Source organism: Vulpes lagopus, chromosome 1, assembly GCF_018345385.1.
Source record: "Vulpes lagopus strain Blue_001 chromosome 1, ASM1834538v1, whole genome shotgun sequence".
NCBI classification, from domain to species: domain Eukaryota; kingdom Metazoa; phylum Chordata; class Mammalia; order Carnivora; family Canidae; genus Vulpes; species Vulpes lagopus.
The window spans coordinates 68,301,822-68,316,035 of NC_054824.1; the positions used below are offsets into that span (position 1 = coordinate 68,301,822).

The 14,214-nt window shown below is 45.3% G+C and overlaps 1 protein-coding gene across 1 annotated transcript; it reads right to left on the bottom strand.

Annotated features, from left to right (window-relative positions):
- Positions 1-1,580: 1,580 nt before the first annotated feature.
- Positions 1,581-12,308, bottom strand: ARMC12 (armadillo repeat containing 12). Its single transcript, XM_041722131.1, has 6 exons — positions 11,269-12,308; positions 10,504-10,649; positions 10,142-10,276; positions 3,753-3,926; positions 3,533-3,604; positions 1,581-1,949 (listed from the first exon to the last, which is right to left on the bottom strand). Exons 1-6 carry the CDS (start codon positions 11,510-11,512, stop codon positions 1,617-1,619), a joined length of 1,104 nt encoding a protein of 367 aa, XP_041578065.1. The 5' UTR covers positions 11,513-12,308; the 3' UTR covers positions 1,581-1,616.
- Positions 12,309-14,214: the final 1,906 nt, after the last annotated feature.

The window sequence follows — 14,214 nt, forward strand, 5'->3', positions numbered from 1 at the left end:
TGTTTTTTCCTTCAGCAAAATGCCAGGGTTGGCCTTGGACTGGACTGTGGTTTTTAAATCCTGCCACTGAAGAACAACGGGGTTCCATAGCTGGGCCAACATGTTCTTCCTCCTCAATCAGGTAGTAGCAGATGGAACAGCTCCAATTTTAGGGTTTTCTCCCGTAACATTTTCTTAAACCATTCGCAATCACTACTGCTTGTTTTCCAGCAAGGGCTCACAAATAACACAATGAATGAACAAGTGGGAAATGCAATGAATGGGGAAATCTGAAAATAGGTGACCATATTTGGTTTGACAGTCTCCTTGTTTCTGAGAATTCATGGTTATGTTTTGTATTACCCACACAATCTGGTTTCTAAAGCTAAGTTCCAGTGGCATTTCAGGGTGCTTCATAGAGGGTTCTGGGACTCCTCAGTGCCTGTAATCCAAAGAGACTAGATTCATTGCTCTCTAAGGACCTTTCCAGTGCTAAACTTTCACTCTTTCAGTCTTGATCTTTGATGCATACCCTCTGCATGCAGAACATTGTGCCTTATATTAATTTATATAATCCCCACATAATCTTCCCAACAGCCTTGTGAGATAAGTTACTATTATTATTTTCATTTTATAGGTGAGGGGAAGACTAAGGCTCAAATAGGGTAAATGGTTTGGCCAAGGTCACAGAGCTAGTAAGTGACAGAGCTGGGGTTTGAACCTGAGATTCTGATTCCAGAGGTCTCACTCTTCCAATACGCCTGCAGTCTCTGTCATTAATGCTGTCACCAAATATTTCCAGTTCTTCCTTACACATGGTAAGACTGATTTTCCATACCCCCTTTGGCTAACACAATGTGAACAGAAGTGGTGAGCATCATTTCTGGTGTGACTTTTAAGAACCAGTGATCAGGGACGCCTGGGTGGCTCAGCAGTTGAGCATCTGCCTTCGGCTCAGGGTATGATCCCAGATTTCCAGGATCGAGTCCTGCATTGGGCTCCCTGCGAGGATCCTGTTTCTCCCTCTGCCTATGTCCCTGCCTTCTCTCTGTGTCTCTCATGAATAAATAAATAAAATCTTTAAAAAAAAAAAAGAGCCAGTGATCACTGTCACATTCCCCTTTCCTTCTCCAGGAGTTATAGATACACAGTAAGAGCCACTCTCAGCCTTGGTCACTGAGAGAAGATGATTTGGAAAAGACAGCTGCCCCTACACCCCCCCCCCCCCCAGCTGACCTGCTAGGGGCATGTAGGATGACAAAGAAACAACCCTGTCATTTTTTTAAGCCACTAAGATTTGGAGGTTGTTTGTTACTGCAGCACAGCCTAGCCCACCCTAGGAATCCATGCAATACTATCTCCTGTTGATTACCTTTGGCCTCAGTCCCTAAACATGCCTTCTCTCTGAAACTCCCCTACAGCATTGGCTCCACACTCAAATTTGAAAAGCAGCAAGAGAAGAAGGGAATCTGTCCCCTAAACAGGGCAGTGGGGACGTGTTTCAGAGATGCACCAGTTCCCTCACACCCGGAGAAGGGATCGTGCCGGATAAAACCACACCCAGCCCCTGGACGGCCTCAGATAGAAAGTGCCCTTCAAGCTTTTCTCCCATAGTCATTTATTGGCTCTCCTTAACTTTATTCCCCGCTATTGAAGTAGGAATGACTGGGTCGGCAGGAGGAGGGCCGGACTCCCACATCCTGGGAGCACTGCAGGCTGACTATGACCTTGCAGGCCTGGATCTGAACCTCCTCCTCAGGGTGGATGACCAGGGCAAGCAGCCGGTCTGCCAGTCGTGACTCATCCCCAAAAAGAGCTTCATGCAGAGATTGTTCATTGTAATGCCACTTCACAGCACGGTAGTGGGGTGAATTCCGGCCCTCACTTAGCCGCTCAGCAAACACCAGTACCTCGAACAGCAGACTCCCTGGCTGTGTGGTCTGAAACAGGTTCAGGAAGTTGGAATGCACCTATAACGGGCGTAGAGAGACAATGGCAAAGAAATCCAAGACAAGTTCTGAAGTTCTTCAATTTTCCTCTTGCTTCAATTCTCCAGTATACCTAAGTTTCAGATTCAACTGTATAGGAATTTTTTAGTTTTCCTTTCATTATCACTAACATAATTGCACAATGGTCATAAAACATGAGAGATATGATCATAATATTGATTCTGAGAAATCTGTTGAGTCAAACTTTAAAGCTTTGCATGTGGCTAATTTTTATAAATATTGTGTGTGCTTGAGAGGAATATACACTTATTAATTGTAAAATGTTCTAGGTGTGTCTAATAGCTCAAGCTTATTTATGGTATTCACAGCAAATATACCCTTACTGGTTTTAGATTTTTATCTATTAATTGCTGAAAAAACAAACCTCCTAAATCTTCCATTGTGATGGTAGATGTGTCAATTTTTCCTTATAATTATTCAGCCATGAGAAAGAAGGAAATCCTGCTGTTTGTGACAACATGAATGAAGTTTGAGGACATTATGCTAAGTCAGATAAGTAGACAGAGAAAAACAAATACTGCATGGTATCACTTATTGGTGGAATTTAAAGAAAAAAAGTCATACTCAAAAACAGAGAAGAAAAGTGGTTGTTAGGAGCTAGTGGTGTAGAAGAAATAGGGAGACATTGGTACAAAGGTATATAAACTTTCAGCTATAAGATGAATAAGATCTGGGGGTACCTGGGTGGCTCAGTCAGTTGAGCATCTGACTCTTGATTTCAGCTCAGGTCATGATTTTAGGGTTGTGAGATTAAGCCCTGTGTTGGGCACCATGCTAGAGAGATTCTCTCTCCTTCTCCCTTTGCCCCTTCCCTTGCCATGTGTGTGTCCTCTCTCTTAAAAAAAAAAAAAAGCCTATAAATGTAATGTAAAACATGGTGATTATAGTTAATAACACTGTACTATATGACTGAAATTTGCTAAAAGAGTAGAACTTAAATGTTTTCACACATACAAAAAGATAAATATGTTAAGTGGTGGATGTGTTAATCAACTAGATGGTGAGAATCCTTTCACAATGTATATGTATATATCAAATCATCACTATATACACTTTAAATATTTTACAATTTAGTCTATTATACCTCACTAAAACTGAAAAAAGAGAAAAAAATTTCCTTGTAATTCTATCAAGTTTTGCCATATAAATTTGAGGTTATGTTATTAGGTTCACGTAAGTTTAGAGTTCCTTTGGCCTCTGAACCACTATTATGTAGTGACCCTCTTTATTCCTAATAATGGTTTTTGTTATAAGTAATTTTTCTCTAATATGAAAACACCTATATTTCCTTTTGTTTTGTCACTGGATACCTGGCTCTCAATGTTCAGAAAGCCCCTTAAAGGAGAATCCCTCTCTCAATAAAACAAATTCTCATTCTATTCAGAGAATGGAAGAGGAGATAGTTTTTAATATACACAGTACAAAAGCCAGAAGAGAAATAAAATGATCTTGTTAAGGCTAAGTCTGCCTAGGGAAATCCATGATTCTTCCTTCCCCAATACCTGAGTTGGTATCTATTAACACTTCTTCAGTTCCTTTCTCACCTGGCAGTTGAGAATATCATAGAGAAGGTCGTTTTTCTGTGCCAAGTAGCTCAGCAATCGTATAGCTTGCACCTGAATAAAAGAAATAGTAAAGCATGAGAAGGCAGATGAATGTGGGCCTCAGCAGGGAAAGCACAAATCTCTCTCCCTCTCCCTCCCTCTAGGTGCTGTGCCAGGGCTGGTCAAGGAGGGCAGGGCATGGGCTATGGTCCTCAGGCACCTGTGCCAGGATATAGTCTGACTGCAGGATCTCCATCAAGGCAGGCATCACCCGTCGCAGCTGTGGATGTACATAGTCGGGCAGTGAGAGGCTGTTGAGAAGTCTGAGGCCTGCAATGTGCAGCTCCGAATCCCAGATGGTGGAGATCAGTTCCAGTACCTTGATGGAGTGTTCCTGGGGGTGGAGCAGATGAGGGGAAAAGGAACTGCTTTTATGTAGTGATTCCCCAACACTATGCCAGCCACTCTTCCCTGCTTGCGCCCAAGCCCTGTAGACAATTCCCTCTAACTTACACTCTCAACTTGACTTGACCTGGTTGGCCATGCCTATCCCCTTTCTGCCCTGGGCTTCTCCCCCACAGACTTCTTTCCTGGTTCTTCTGCCCAACCTTTTCTTCTCTATCTTGATCACTCCCTCAGTGATATCATCCAGACTCACAGTTTTAAAAATATTGTTGATGCTAATGCCTTTCAACTTCCCGACTCCAGCCCAGACCTCTCCCTGAACTCCAGATTCATATATTCAGGTGCCAATTCCACTCCTTCCCCAGAACGCTTTTTTTCCCCAAGATTTTATTTCTATGCCAACGTGGGGCCAAACTCACAACTCCGAGATCAAGACTCACACACTCCACCGACTAAGCCAGCCAGGTGCCCCTTCTCAGAATGCTTAATAGACCTCTCAGAGTTAACACATACTCAGCACCCAAACTGGTTTTTTCCACCAATTTCTCTGTCTCTGCTTTGGGTTGCACCTCCCTTGCAGTTACTCAGGTCAAAAATCTGTGGTCCTCTTTAACTACTTTGTTTTTCCTCACATTGCTTTTTGAATCCTTCAGAAAATTGTTAGCTCTACCTTCAAAATCTATCAACAGTCAAGCTGCTTCTACCAACGTGTTCCATGCCACCATCATTTCTCACTTGGATTTCTGCAATAGCTTCCTGTCTCCCTGCTTCCATCCTCTCCCCCTAAATCTACTTTTAGGACAACAGACATATTAGACATGTCACTCTTCTGCTCAGGTCCCTAGTTCATTCAGCATAAGAGATAAAGCCCTTACAGTGGCTTACAAGGTCCAATATATTCTGCCTCGCTCCCTCCACAATTTCTTTGACCTCATCTCCTCTTCTCCTCTTTGCTCCCATGGTTGCCATAATGGACTCTTAGCCATTCTTTGAGCATGCCAAGTACACACTTACCTTGTTTTTGCGCAAGCTGTTTTCTCTACTTAGAATGCTCTCCCTCCAGATAGTCAAAGCTCACTCTCTTACACCTCCAAGACTTTTCTTTAATGTCACCTTCTCTGTGAGGCCTTCCCTAACCACTCACTTCTTTAAGACTGCAACCATTCCCACCCTAGCCTTCCTTACCCTCAATCTTTATTTCATTCTTCTCCACAGCACTGTCACATGCAACACTTTTTATTTTGTAACTTTTTATTTTTGAACATGATAACTCTCAGGAAGTTGCCAAAAGTAGCCCAGAGACATCCTGTGTGCTCTTCACCCAGTTGCCCTCAATGGTTACACCTTACGTAATTATAAACAATATCAAACCTAGGAAATCAGGATTGGTACAAATTCGAATTCCTCATTTTATTACATATGTAGTTTCATGTAACCACCACTGCTATTGACAGATTATTCCATCATAGTTTTCCCATCTCCCTTGTGGGACTCCATTATAGTCATATTTATAGTCATATTTACCCCTCCCCACCCAAACCAGCCCTAACCATCGATAACCATGCAACTGTTTTCCATCTCTATAATTTTGTCACTTTGAGAATGTTGCATACATTGAATCATACTTTGTGACCTTCTGAGATTGATTTTTCACTTAGTATAATGCCTTTGAGATCCAAGCTGTTGTATCAATAGATTACTCCCCTTTATTTCTGAGGAGTGTTCCATGGTACAGATTACCACAGTTTATAACCATTTACGGGTTGAGAGGCATTTGGGTTGTTTCCAGTTCTATGGCAAATGACGTGCATACAAATAATTGTGTATAGGTTTTTGTGCAGATATTTTCATTTCTCTAGGATAAATGCATAGGAGTGCAACTACTGAGTAAATGTATCACTTATTTTTTGTTTGTTTTTCAGTAGTCTCTGTACCCAGCGTGGAGCGCAACGCAGGGCTTGAACTCATGACCTTGAGATCAAGGCCAGAGTTGAGATTAAGAGTTGGACTTTCAACCAACTGAGCCACCTAGGTGCCCTGATGGTTTGTTTTTTAAAGAAATTGCCAAACTATTTTCCAGAGTGGGTGCTGTACCATTGTATATTCCCACCAGCAACATATGAGAAAGCCCATTCCTCTCTATTTTCACCAGTATTTGGTGTTGTCACAGATTTTGAGTTTGGACTACCTAATAGGTGTATAGTGATATCTCATTGTGGTGTTAATTTGCATTTCCCTAGTGCCTACTGATGTTAAACATATTTTCATGGGCTTATTTGCAACTCCTAGATCTTCTTCAGTGCAATATCTCCAAGTCTTTTGCCCATTTTCTAATTGGAATTTTTAAAAGACTGAGTTTTGAGAATTCTATATGATCTACATAGGAGTCCTTAGTCAGCTATGTGCTTTGCAAGTATTTCCTTCCTGTCTGCAGCTTGTCTTTTCATCCTCGTAACAGAGTACCCCCCAGGGCAAATGTTTTTAGTTTTGATGAAGTCCAATGTATCCATTTTTTCCTCTTATAGATCACACTTTCGGTGTTATTTCTAAGAACTGTTCATCAAGCTCTAAGTCCCGAAGATTTTCTTTGAAACTGTACCATCACCCCCTTACCAGCTTCTTTATCACCCTTCTTCTGCCGCACTTGTTACATGAAACATATTATATATTTCACTAATTTATATATTGCTTGCCTTGCCCTTCTAGAATATGTCTCACTGGGACGAGGATCTTTCCTGCTCTGCTCACTGCTGCATGTCCAACGCCTAAACACAAAGTTAGCGCTCAATATACATCTGTTTAATGAACAAAAGGATCTTGGCTTCTGAGATGCAAGATGCTTAGACTGAGAGATTTTTTTTTAAGGTTTTATTTATTTATTCATGAGAGACACACAGAGAGGCACAGAGACACAGACGAAGAACCAGGCTCCTCACAGGGAGCCCGATGTAGGTCTCAATCCTGGGATCACACCCTGAGCCTAAGGCAGAGGCGCAATCCCTGAGCCATCCAGGCGTCCCTGGACTGAGAGATATTACCAAAGACAGATAACTCCACATGCTACACTTCCGTGAACCATGTAAGAGGAAGGCAAGAATCCTAGAATGAGGATCACAGCATTCCCATTAGTACCAGTTTCTCCCTGCCCCAACCCCTTGTTGTCCACTAAGACCTGAAGGACAGGTAAGAGTTACTCTGGGGTAGTGTTTAAGGCAGAACGAACAGCAGGTGCAAGGGCCAGCAAGTAGGAGAGCATGAAACATACACTGTGAATGGCTAGGACTGGGGCAAGGAGGTGGAGGATCATGCTCTTCATGATGAGTCTTGAGGAATACCAAGCAGAGGGTTGATGGGATCAGATCCCTCTGGACAGAATGGTCTTACTTAGGGAATGAGGGCAAGGCCCATTTTGGACAGGCTGGGTTAGGGAGCCACTAGGATGTCTCAGTGGAGCAGCTGGCTGGGTCTAGGGGTTTGGGGGAGTTCCCAGGCTATGGACAGAGATGCAGGAAAGCACATCTAGATGAAAACTGAGGCTAGGGAGTGGCTGCTTTTACCCGGAGAGAAGAGGGATCAGGTCCCCACAATACCCCGGGCAAAGTGTTACCCAAGCCAGCTGCATCAGAATTTCCGGGGAGGCTTGTGAAAAACCAGCTCTGCAAGCAATTCTGATATGCTTGAGAATTACAGACTTAGGAAAACTCAGGGGGCCAAATAAAGGTGGCCAGCAAGTGAAGACCTAGAGACCTTTTTTTTTTTTTTCCAAAAAAGAGGTGTTTTCTTTTTTCTTTCTTTCTTTCTTTCTTTCTTTCTTTCTTTCTTTCTTTCTTTCTTTCTTTCAAGTAGGCTTCATGCTCAACATGGGGCTTGAACTCATGACTCTGAGATCAAGAGCACATGCTCTACTGACTGAGGCAGCCAGGTGCCCCTCTCCAAAAAAGTTTGATACAAAAAATTTAAATGAAAATACCAAGTTTTGGGGAGGAACTACAAAGCAATGGGAACACTCAAGGTAGAGGGTGTAAATTGATACAACCCTTTTTGAAAAGTTGGGCATACCTTTTCACCTAGTCATTCCACTCCTGTATATAGGTCCTAGAAAAAGCTTCCTATATTCTCAAGGGAGATTTATACAAAAACACTCATGGCACAACGTGGAAACCATTTTAATACCTACCGATGGGCAAATGGATAAATAAAATTGCAGGATATTCATGAATGAGAGAACACTATACAGCAGTGGAAAACAAGGAAACCAAGCTATCCACACAAATAAAGGTGAATCTTTCGATGTTGGGGGGAAAGGCAAACCACAGCATACAAACTACATACTTCCAGATACATGAAGCTTAAAAACATCCCAAACTACATTTTGCCTATTCATTTATTATCTGCCTTGCCTTGCTAGAATTTGATACCTGCATATATAGCAAACCATACAAAAAAATCAAGGAATTGATGCACAAAATGCAGGAAATAATTGCATCTGTTTGGGGAAGAGATCAGATTGGGGAGGGGCATCTGGAGCATCTTACCTATTGGTCGTGTTCTATTTCTCAGCCGTGTGTTTTGCTTTATAGTTCTCTCTATTGCACACATATAAAATGTTTGTAAGTTTTCAATATTTTACTTATTTTTTGATTCAGAAGAAACCATTTGCTAGAGAGAAATTTGGAAGTCAAGGAAGAGGAGGTTTTTTTGTTTGTTTGTTTGTTTGTTTTTTTAAGATTGGAAGGATTACAGCATGTTGAATACTACTGGAAAGGAGTAGGGGAAGGCCATATGAGACGAAGAAACTAATTAAGGAGAGGCCATTACAGAAGGGAATGGGATCCAGGACTGAGACTGATGTTGACCATAGACAGGAAGAAAGCCATTTTTTTACAGCATCAGCCAGGAAAGATGGGTGTGGAAACAGATAAGCGGGGGAACAGTTTGTGGCTTATATTTTCTCTACATGGTAGTAGTGAAGGCATCAGGGGCCCAGCCACCAGCATCAGACCATCACAGCATGGGGGGGGGGCGGGGTATAATATATCTGATCTTTGTCCCCGGTTCTAGGCACAGAGCTCCTAAAATCTAAAATCTTTGCATTTGCTGGGCGCCTGGGTGGCAGTCAGTTGGGCATCCGACTCTTGGTTTCAGCTCTGGTCTCGAATGAGATTGAGTCCTGTGTTGTAGCCCTGTGTTGGGCTCCATGCTCAGCACAGAGCCTGCTTGAGATTCTTTGCCTCTTCTCCTTCTGCCCCTCCTCATGTGCACGCTCTCTCTAAAATAAATAAAATCTTTAAAAAAAAAAATCCTTGCAATTGCTGGATAGAAGGACCTTTTGTTATTGGTAACAAGCTCCTCTCAGCTATCCCAGAGCTTATGCTGATTAGGTGACTCAAGGTGGGTGGTAGACAGCTTCTGGATGAGGAGGGGAGCTAGTGGCCTGAAAGGCCAAGCTACAATTAGGAGGTTGGAGAAGGAAGGGAGGGGTTAGAGATTGAGTTCACTCACCAATGACCAATGATCGATCAATCACTCCTACATAAAGAAACCTCCAGAAGTACCCCTAAAGAACAGGGCTCAGAGAACTTCCAAGGCTGGTGAACAGGTTAAGATGCTAACAAGGTGGCATGCCTAGAGAAGACACAGAAGCTCTGCACACTTCCCCCCCATACTTTGCCATATAGGTCTCTTCCATTTGACTTGCTCAATTGCATCTTTTATAATAAACTGGTAAATGTAAGTAAAGCGTTTTCCTGAGTTCTGTAAGTCATTCTAGTGAATTATGAAACCAGAGGAGGAAGTACTGGCATGTGAAATGTACTGGCTTGTGAAGTGGAGGGGGGGGGGCAATCTTGTGGGACTGAGCCCTTTACCTGTGGGGTCTGCACTAACCCCAGGTAGACAGCGTCAGAATTAAGTCTAACTGTAGCACACCCTATTGGTGTCGTTGAATTAGCTGGTACCAGAAAGAATCTCAGTGCTTTCTGCTGTTTGGGGCTCCAAGCATCCCTGCTCAGTTTCAGCATGAGATTCAAAGATTTATGGCCCTTGAGGAGGGTCTTACTTAATTACAAGGAAAAGCATATTTCTGGATTACAAACTCAGACCCAAACAACTTCTGGAACATGACCAATTATCCAATGCTCATTAAAGAGCCCATGGACTACAGATATTCTGTGTTCTCCATCCCACCACTTGCCTCTGACTCACCTGGATTTTAAGCCTGAATTTTCTGATGCCAGAGAAAGCTTTAAGTGTGTTCAGAGCTTGGATTTTGACACTGTTGTCGTTGTCATCCAGCATGGAGCCCACCAACCTGATATCATCATTAGTACAAGCAGAGGCCTAGAGTGTGCCAGGAGAGACAGAAGAGGCGGGGAGAAGCAGGTGTCCTGGGCTCTCTGCCTGCCCCCCATGTCACCAAGGGCCCTCAGCAAACCCCTCCCGCCATCTGCCAGAAAGACAGGTCCCAGGGCACAAGTCTGGCCAACCAAGGGGGGTGGGGTGGGGATCAGCTGTAGCCCCCAGGGGCCAGGCTGGCTGGGAGGGACCTTCTGCTTTCTTTCCCTCACCTCAGCCTCCAGCAAGTACACACAGCGCGTGATACTGTGCAGGATCATGCTCTTGGCGTACTCATCCTGTTTGCACTCCAAAGAGTTGAGGAGCCTCCGGAGCTCACCTGAGTCCCGCCCGTGCCGCTCTCGTTCGACTGCCAGGCCTAGACAGCCACCCCAGCCCAGTTCAGGCTGTGGACTCAGATGTGATCAAAGAATGGGGTTGGGAAGAGGGGGAGAGGGACCTGGGGACAAGGTTGCCTTGCCTTTTCTGAAGAGGCCTTCTTGCTCTATGCAGGACCACCAGATACAGCTGAGCTGCGTGTACTGCACGAGGGTACTACATCTAATGATGTGTCATTCAGATCATACATGTCCTGGTTTTGTATATTTACTATAACAATGTTCTGGCCTACAGCAGTCCTATATGGCATCTTGTCATAATCGGTACATGGCAGGGATATCCCAACAGATGGCAATCAAGAGCCTTGCAGAAGGGTGCCTTTTTCTACTTTGCACAAAGTTGTCGTGTGGACTAGAGGAGGCTCTGTGCATCCAGGTAGCCCAATTTTCCCTTAGGTAGAATTGCTAACGCCAAGTTTCCAAGCAGTAGCATCCTGGCAGCTGGAGTGAAGGTAGAATTTGGAGACCCGCCAGATGAACCCTGAGGAGTCACTTGAGTTCCATCTACTACCTGGGGCCTCTGAGCTAGCATCTCGAGGATGGGTTTGAGGAAGATGGAGAAGAGGAAGGAAGGGGGAGAGAGGAACCTGGAGGAGTCACCTTTGGGCCCTCCCACACTGGAAGCCTCGAGAGCCGGTGCCTCCTGGGGCAGAGCCCTCTCCCCAGGGCCCGTACACTCACGGGCGATGCAGATGGGTGAGGCAGTGCAGAGCGGCGGCTGGCATTTTATACCCGCCCTGATGGCCTTGTAGAGCAGATAGACGAACCCAGCACCTGTGGCCAAGCCCACGACACCCTTGCGGATGTCCAGATGCCCCAGGCACCGGGGGATGCTCATGCCCATGTCTTCAGTGCTGCCTCGCACCCGGGTGGGAGCTAGGCCCAAGGCACCTGGTAAGGGCCTTCTGGAACTAGAACTCTGGCAGGGCCAGGAACCAGGGTGCCAGAATCAGAACCCTGGGCAACAAAGGAAACTGGGGAAACAGGACAGAGAGTGGGTATAGGAAAACGGGGCTGCCAGGAGTGCTTGGGAGGAGGGAGGGTTCAGCTTCAGAGGCTGTAGGAAATCAATCTCAAGACTGTAGGGGAGTAAAAAGTCTGAAGGCAGGAAGGTCCACCACATCCCCTCTTCTTTAGGGGATCAGGTTGGTGGGGCCCCAGCAGGCTGCTCCAGAGGCTGCTTTCCTCCATTAGAGGGCAGCAGAGGCCCAACTTCTGGGCTGGTTCCTTTGGAAGTTTCTGGGAGGGGCATTTGGGATGTGCCCATTAGGTACCAGCAAGGCTGGTCTCTCACTCTCTGGCCTCCTATCTTTTATTTCTTCACCATGGATTCACTGCGGGATCTCGAGATGTTTCTACAGGCAGGGCTCCCTTCCATCAAGGGGAGCACTTTATAAAGTGTTGCAGTCCTCAGGCAAACCCATCATCTTTCAGAAACTGTAGTTCCCCTGTAGTGGGGTAGTATCTACTGGTCTGTCTAGAAACTCTTTTTTTTTTTTTTTTTTTAAACACTTAACTGGGACGTTCATTGGCACATTCCAGTTCTTTTTTTTTTTTTAATTTTTTTTATTTATGATAGTCACAGAGAGATAGAGGCAGAGACACAGGCAGAGGGAGAAGCAGGCTCCATGCACTGGGAGCCCGACGTGGGATTCGATCCCGGGTCTCCAGGATCGCGCCCTGGGCCAAAGGCAGGTGCCAAACCGCTGCGCCACCCAGGGATCCCATGTCTAGAAACTCTTGAAGGCAGCTCTCTCTCCCTGCATCTCCAACACTTGGGAGAGTCCTGCACTTAGTAGGTGCTCAAATCATCACATCTGTCATTCTTTGAGGACTTGAGTGCACAACAGTGACAAGAGGATTTGGTTACAGGGGCTCCAGGCCCATTTAAGCAGTGTGACACTGGAGAAGAAAGGGATGGACTGCCTTGGCCTAGGTCAGTCTGTGCACTTGCAATCTGAGGGGATCCAGAATTACCACTCTAGAACTCCAGGAATAAAACTGGGTAGGTTTGTACCTTTACATGATGGGGCCTATATCGGAGTAGCATGGTCCAGTGCCCAGCACCCTGCCCCACCCCATTCCTATAAGAGAAGATGAGGCTTGAGGCCTCCCGTGGAGACAGAAAATGCCACCATCCCAGAAACATGAGAGTCCAACTTTGGGGGATTTGATGTTCACCAATAAGATGGGGCAAGTGAGACCAGACCCTTCCCCACTTGTCCCCTTACCCTCTGGCCTCACCTCCTGGGACAGAAAAGGGAGGGGATAAGCTCCAAGACAGGCTCAGGCCCAGAGCCAGCACTGAGCATGTACTAGAATAGGGCTTTGAGCTCCCATTGGAAAGTTTTAGGTCCTGCTCTACACTTGGGCTTTCAGGAAACAGGGAGAGAAATAGCATTCCCAAGGCTGCTGCAGCCAGCCAGGCCTGTCTGCTCGGAGCCTGCACCCATCATACACCAGACTGTAGGCAACACTCCCAGGTGGCTGTTCTCTTCCCTTCCTGTTTTCTGTCCTCAGCCCTCCTCAAGGGTCATTCGTAGCACTTTACCAAGCTCCAAGGTGGGTGACTACATGGACTCTGCTGAGGGGTGACAGAGGCCCCTGGAGGCCTCCCTGCTGCCATGGAACCATCTGTCATGCCCCATGAACTTCAGGCAGGAAATGGCTGCCGGATGGGACTGCTTTAGTTTCCAAGGCTACCCTAGTGGATCTGAGGAGAGGCCCTTCAGTACAAAGTTCTGGGGAGGACCCAGAGCTCCTGGCTTCTCCAGTCCATGGACTTGATTCTGCAACCCTCATTTCCTAAGCAAATGCAGTGCTCCCCTGTTCTTTAAGGACTTCCAAAGAAGAAAAGTTCCTTCTTGGCTTTAACCTGACTCCTTCCTACTACACCTAAAGCCCACTTTTGGTTCTGCTTTGAAATGAAGCAGAGGGATTAAGAGGCAGAGGCCATCCCCAGAGTGACAGTTTCACTAATCCACAGCACAATGAGAAACACACACACACACACACACACAGAGGAATGTCCATTTGTTGGTGTAAAGCCAATGACTATCCATTCTTGGGAATAGCTGATTTTGATTCAGATGAGGTCTTTCTTACTTTGAGAATTAAAATCCACTTGCCCTTATGAAATAATGGTGGTAACAGATGGTAGTTGTGTTCTGAATGTTCTCAGGGTACATGAATTAAAGCTGCAACTTTGTAAGGACTTGGTTGTTGTTTTCTTGCTTTTTCTCTTCTGTCAAATCCAAAGATCTGGAACCACTGATGAGAGAGATCTGAGATTCCATGTACACACTGCTAGCCCCCAAGTTTCTTACCTGTCCTTACCAGGGCAAAAAGACGTGGGCTGCCCTAGCACACACCTCTCTGTCATCTGCACTGGCTTTCTACTTTCAAAGCCGATATTCCCATCATGGTAGGTGCAGTTTCGCTTAGTGAAGGAGTGTGGGCTCTGGCCAGACTGCCAGGGTTCGAAACTAGTTCAGTCACTGACTTAGCTTTGTGCTCTCTTTGTAGCTGACTTCCCTCCCTGTAAAA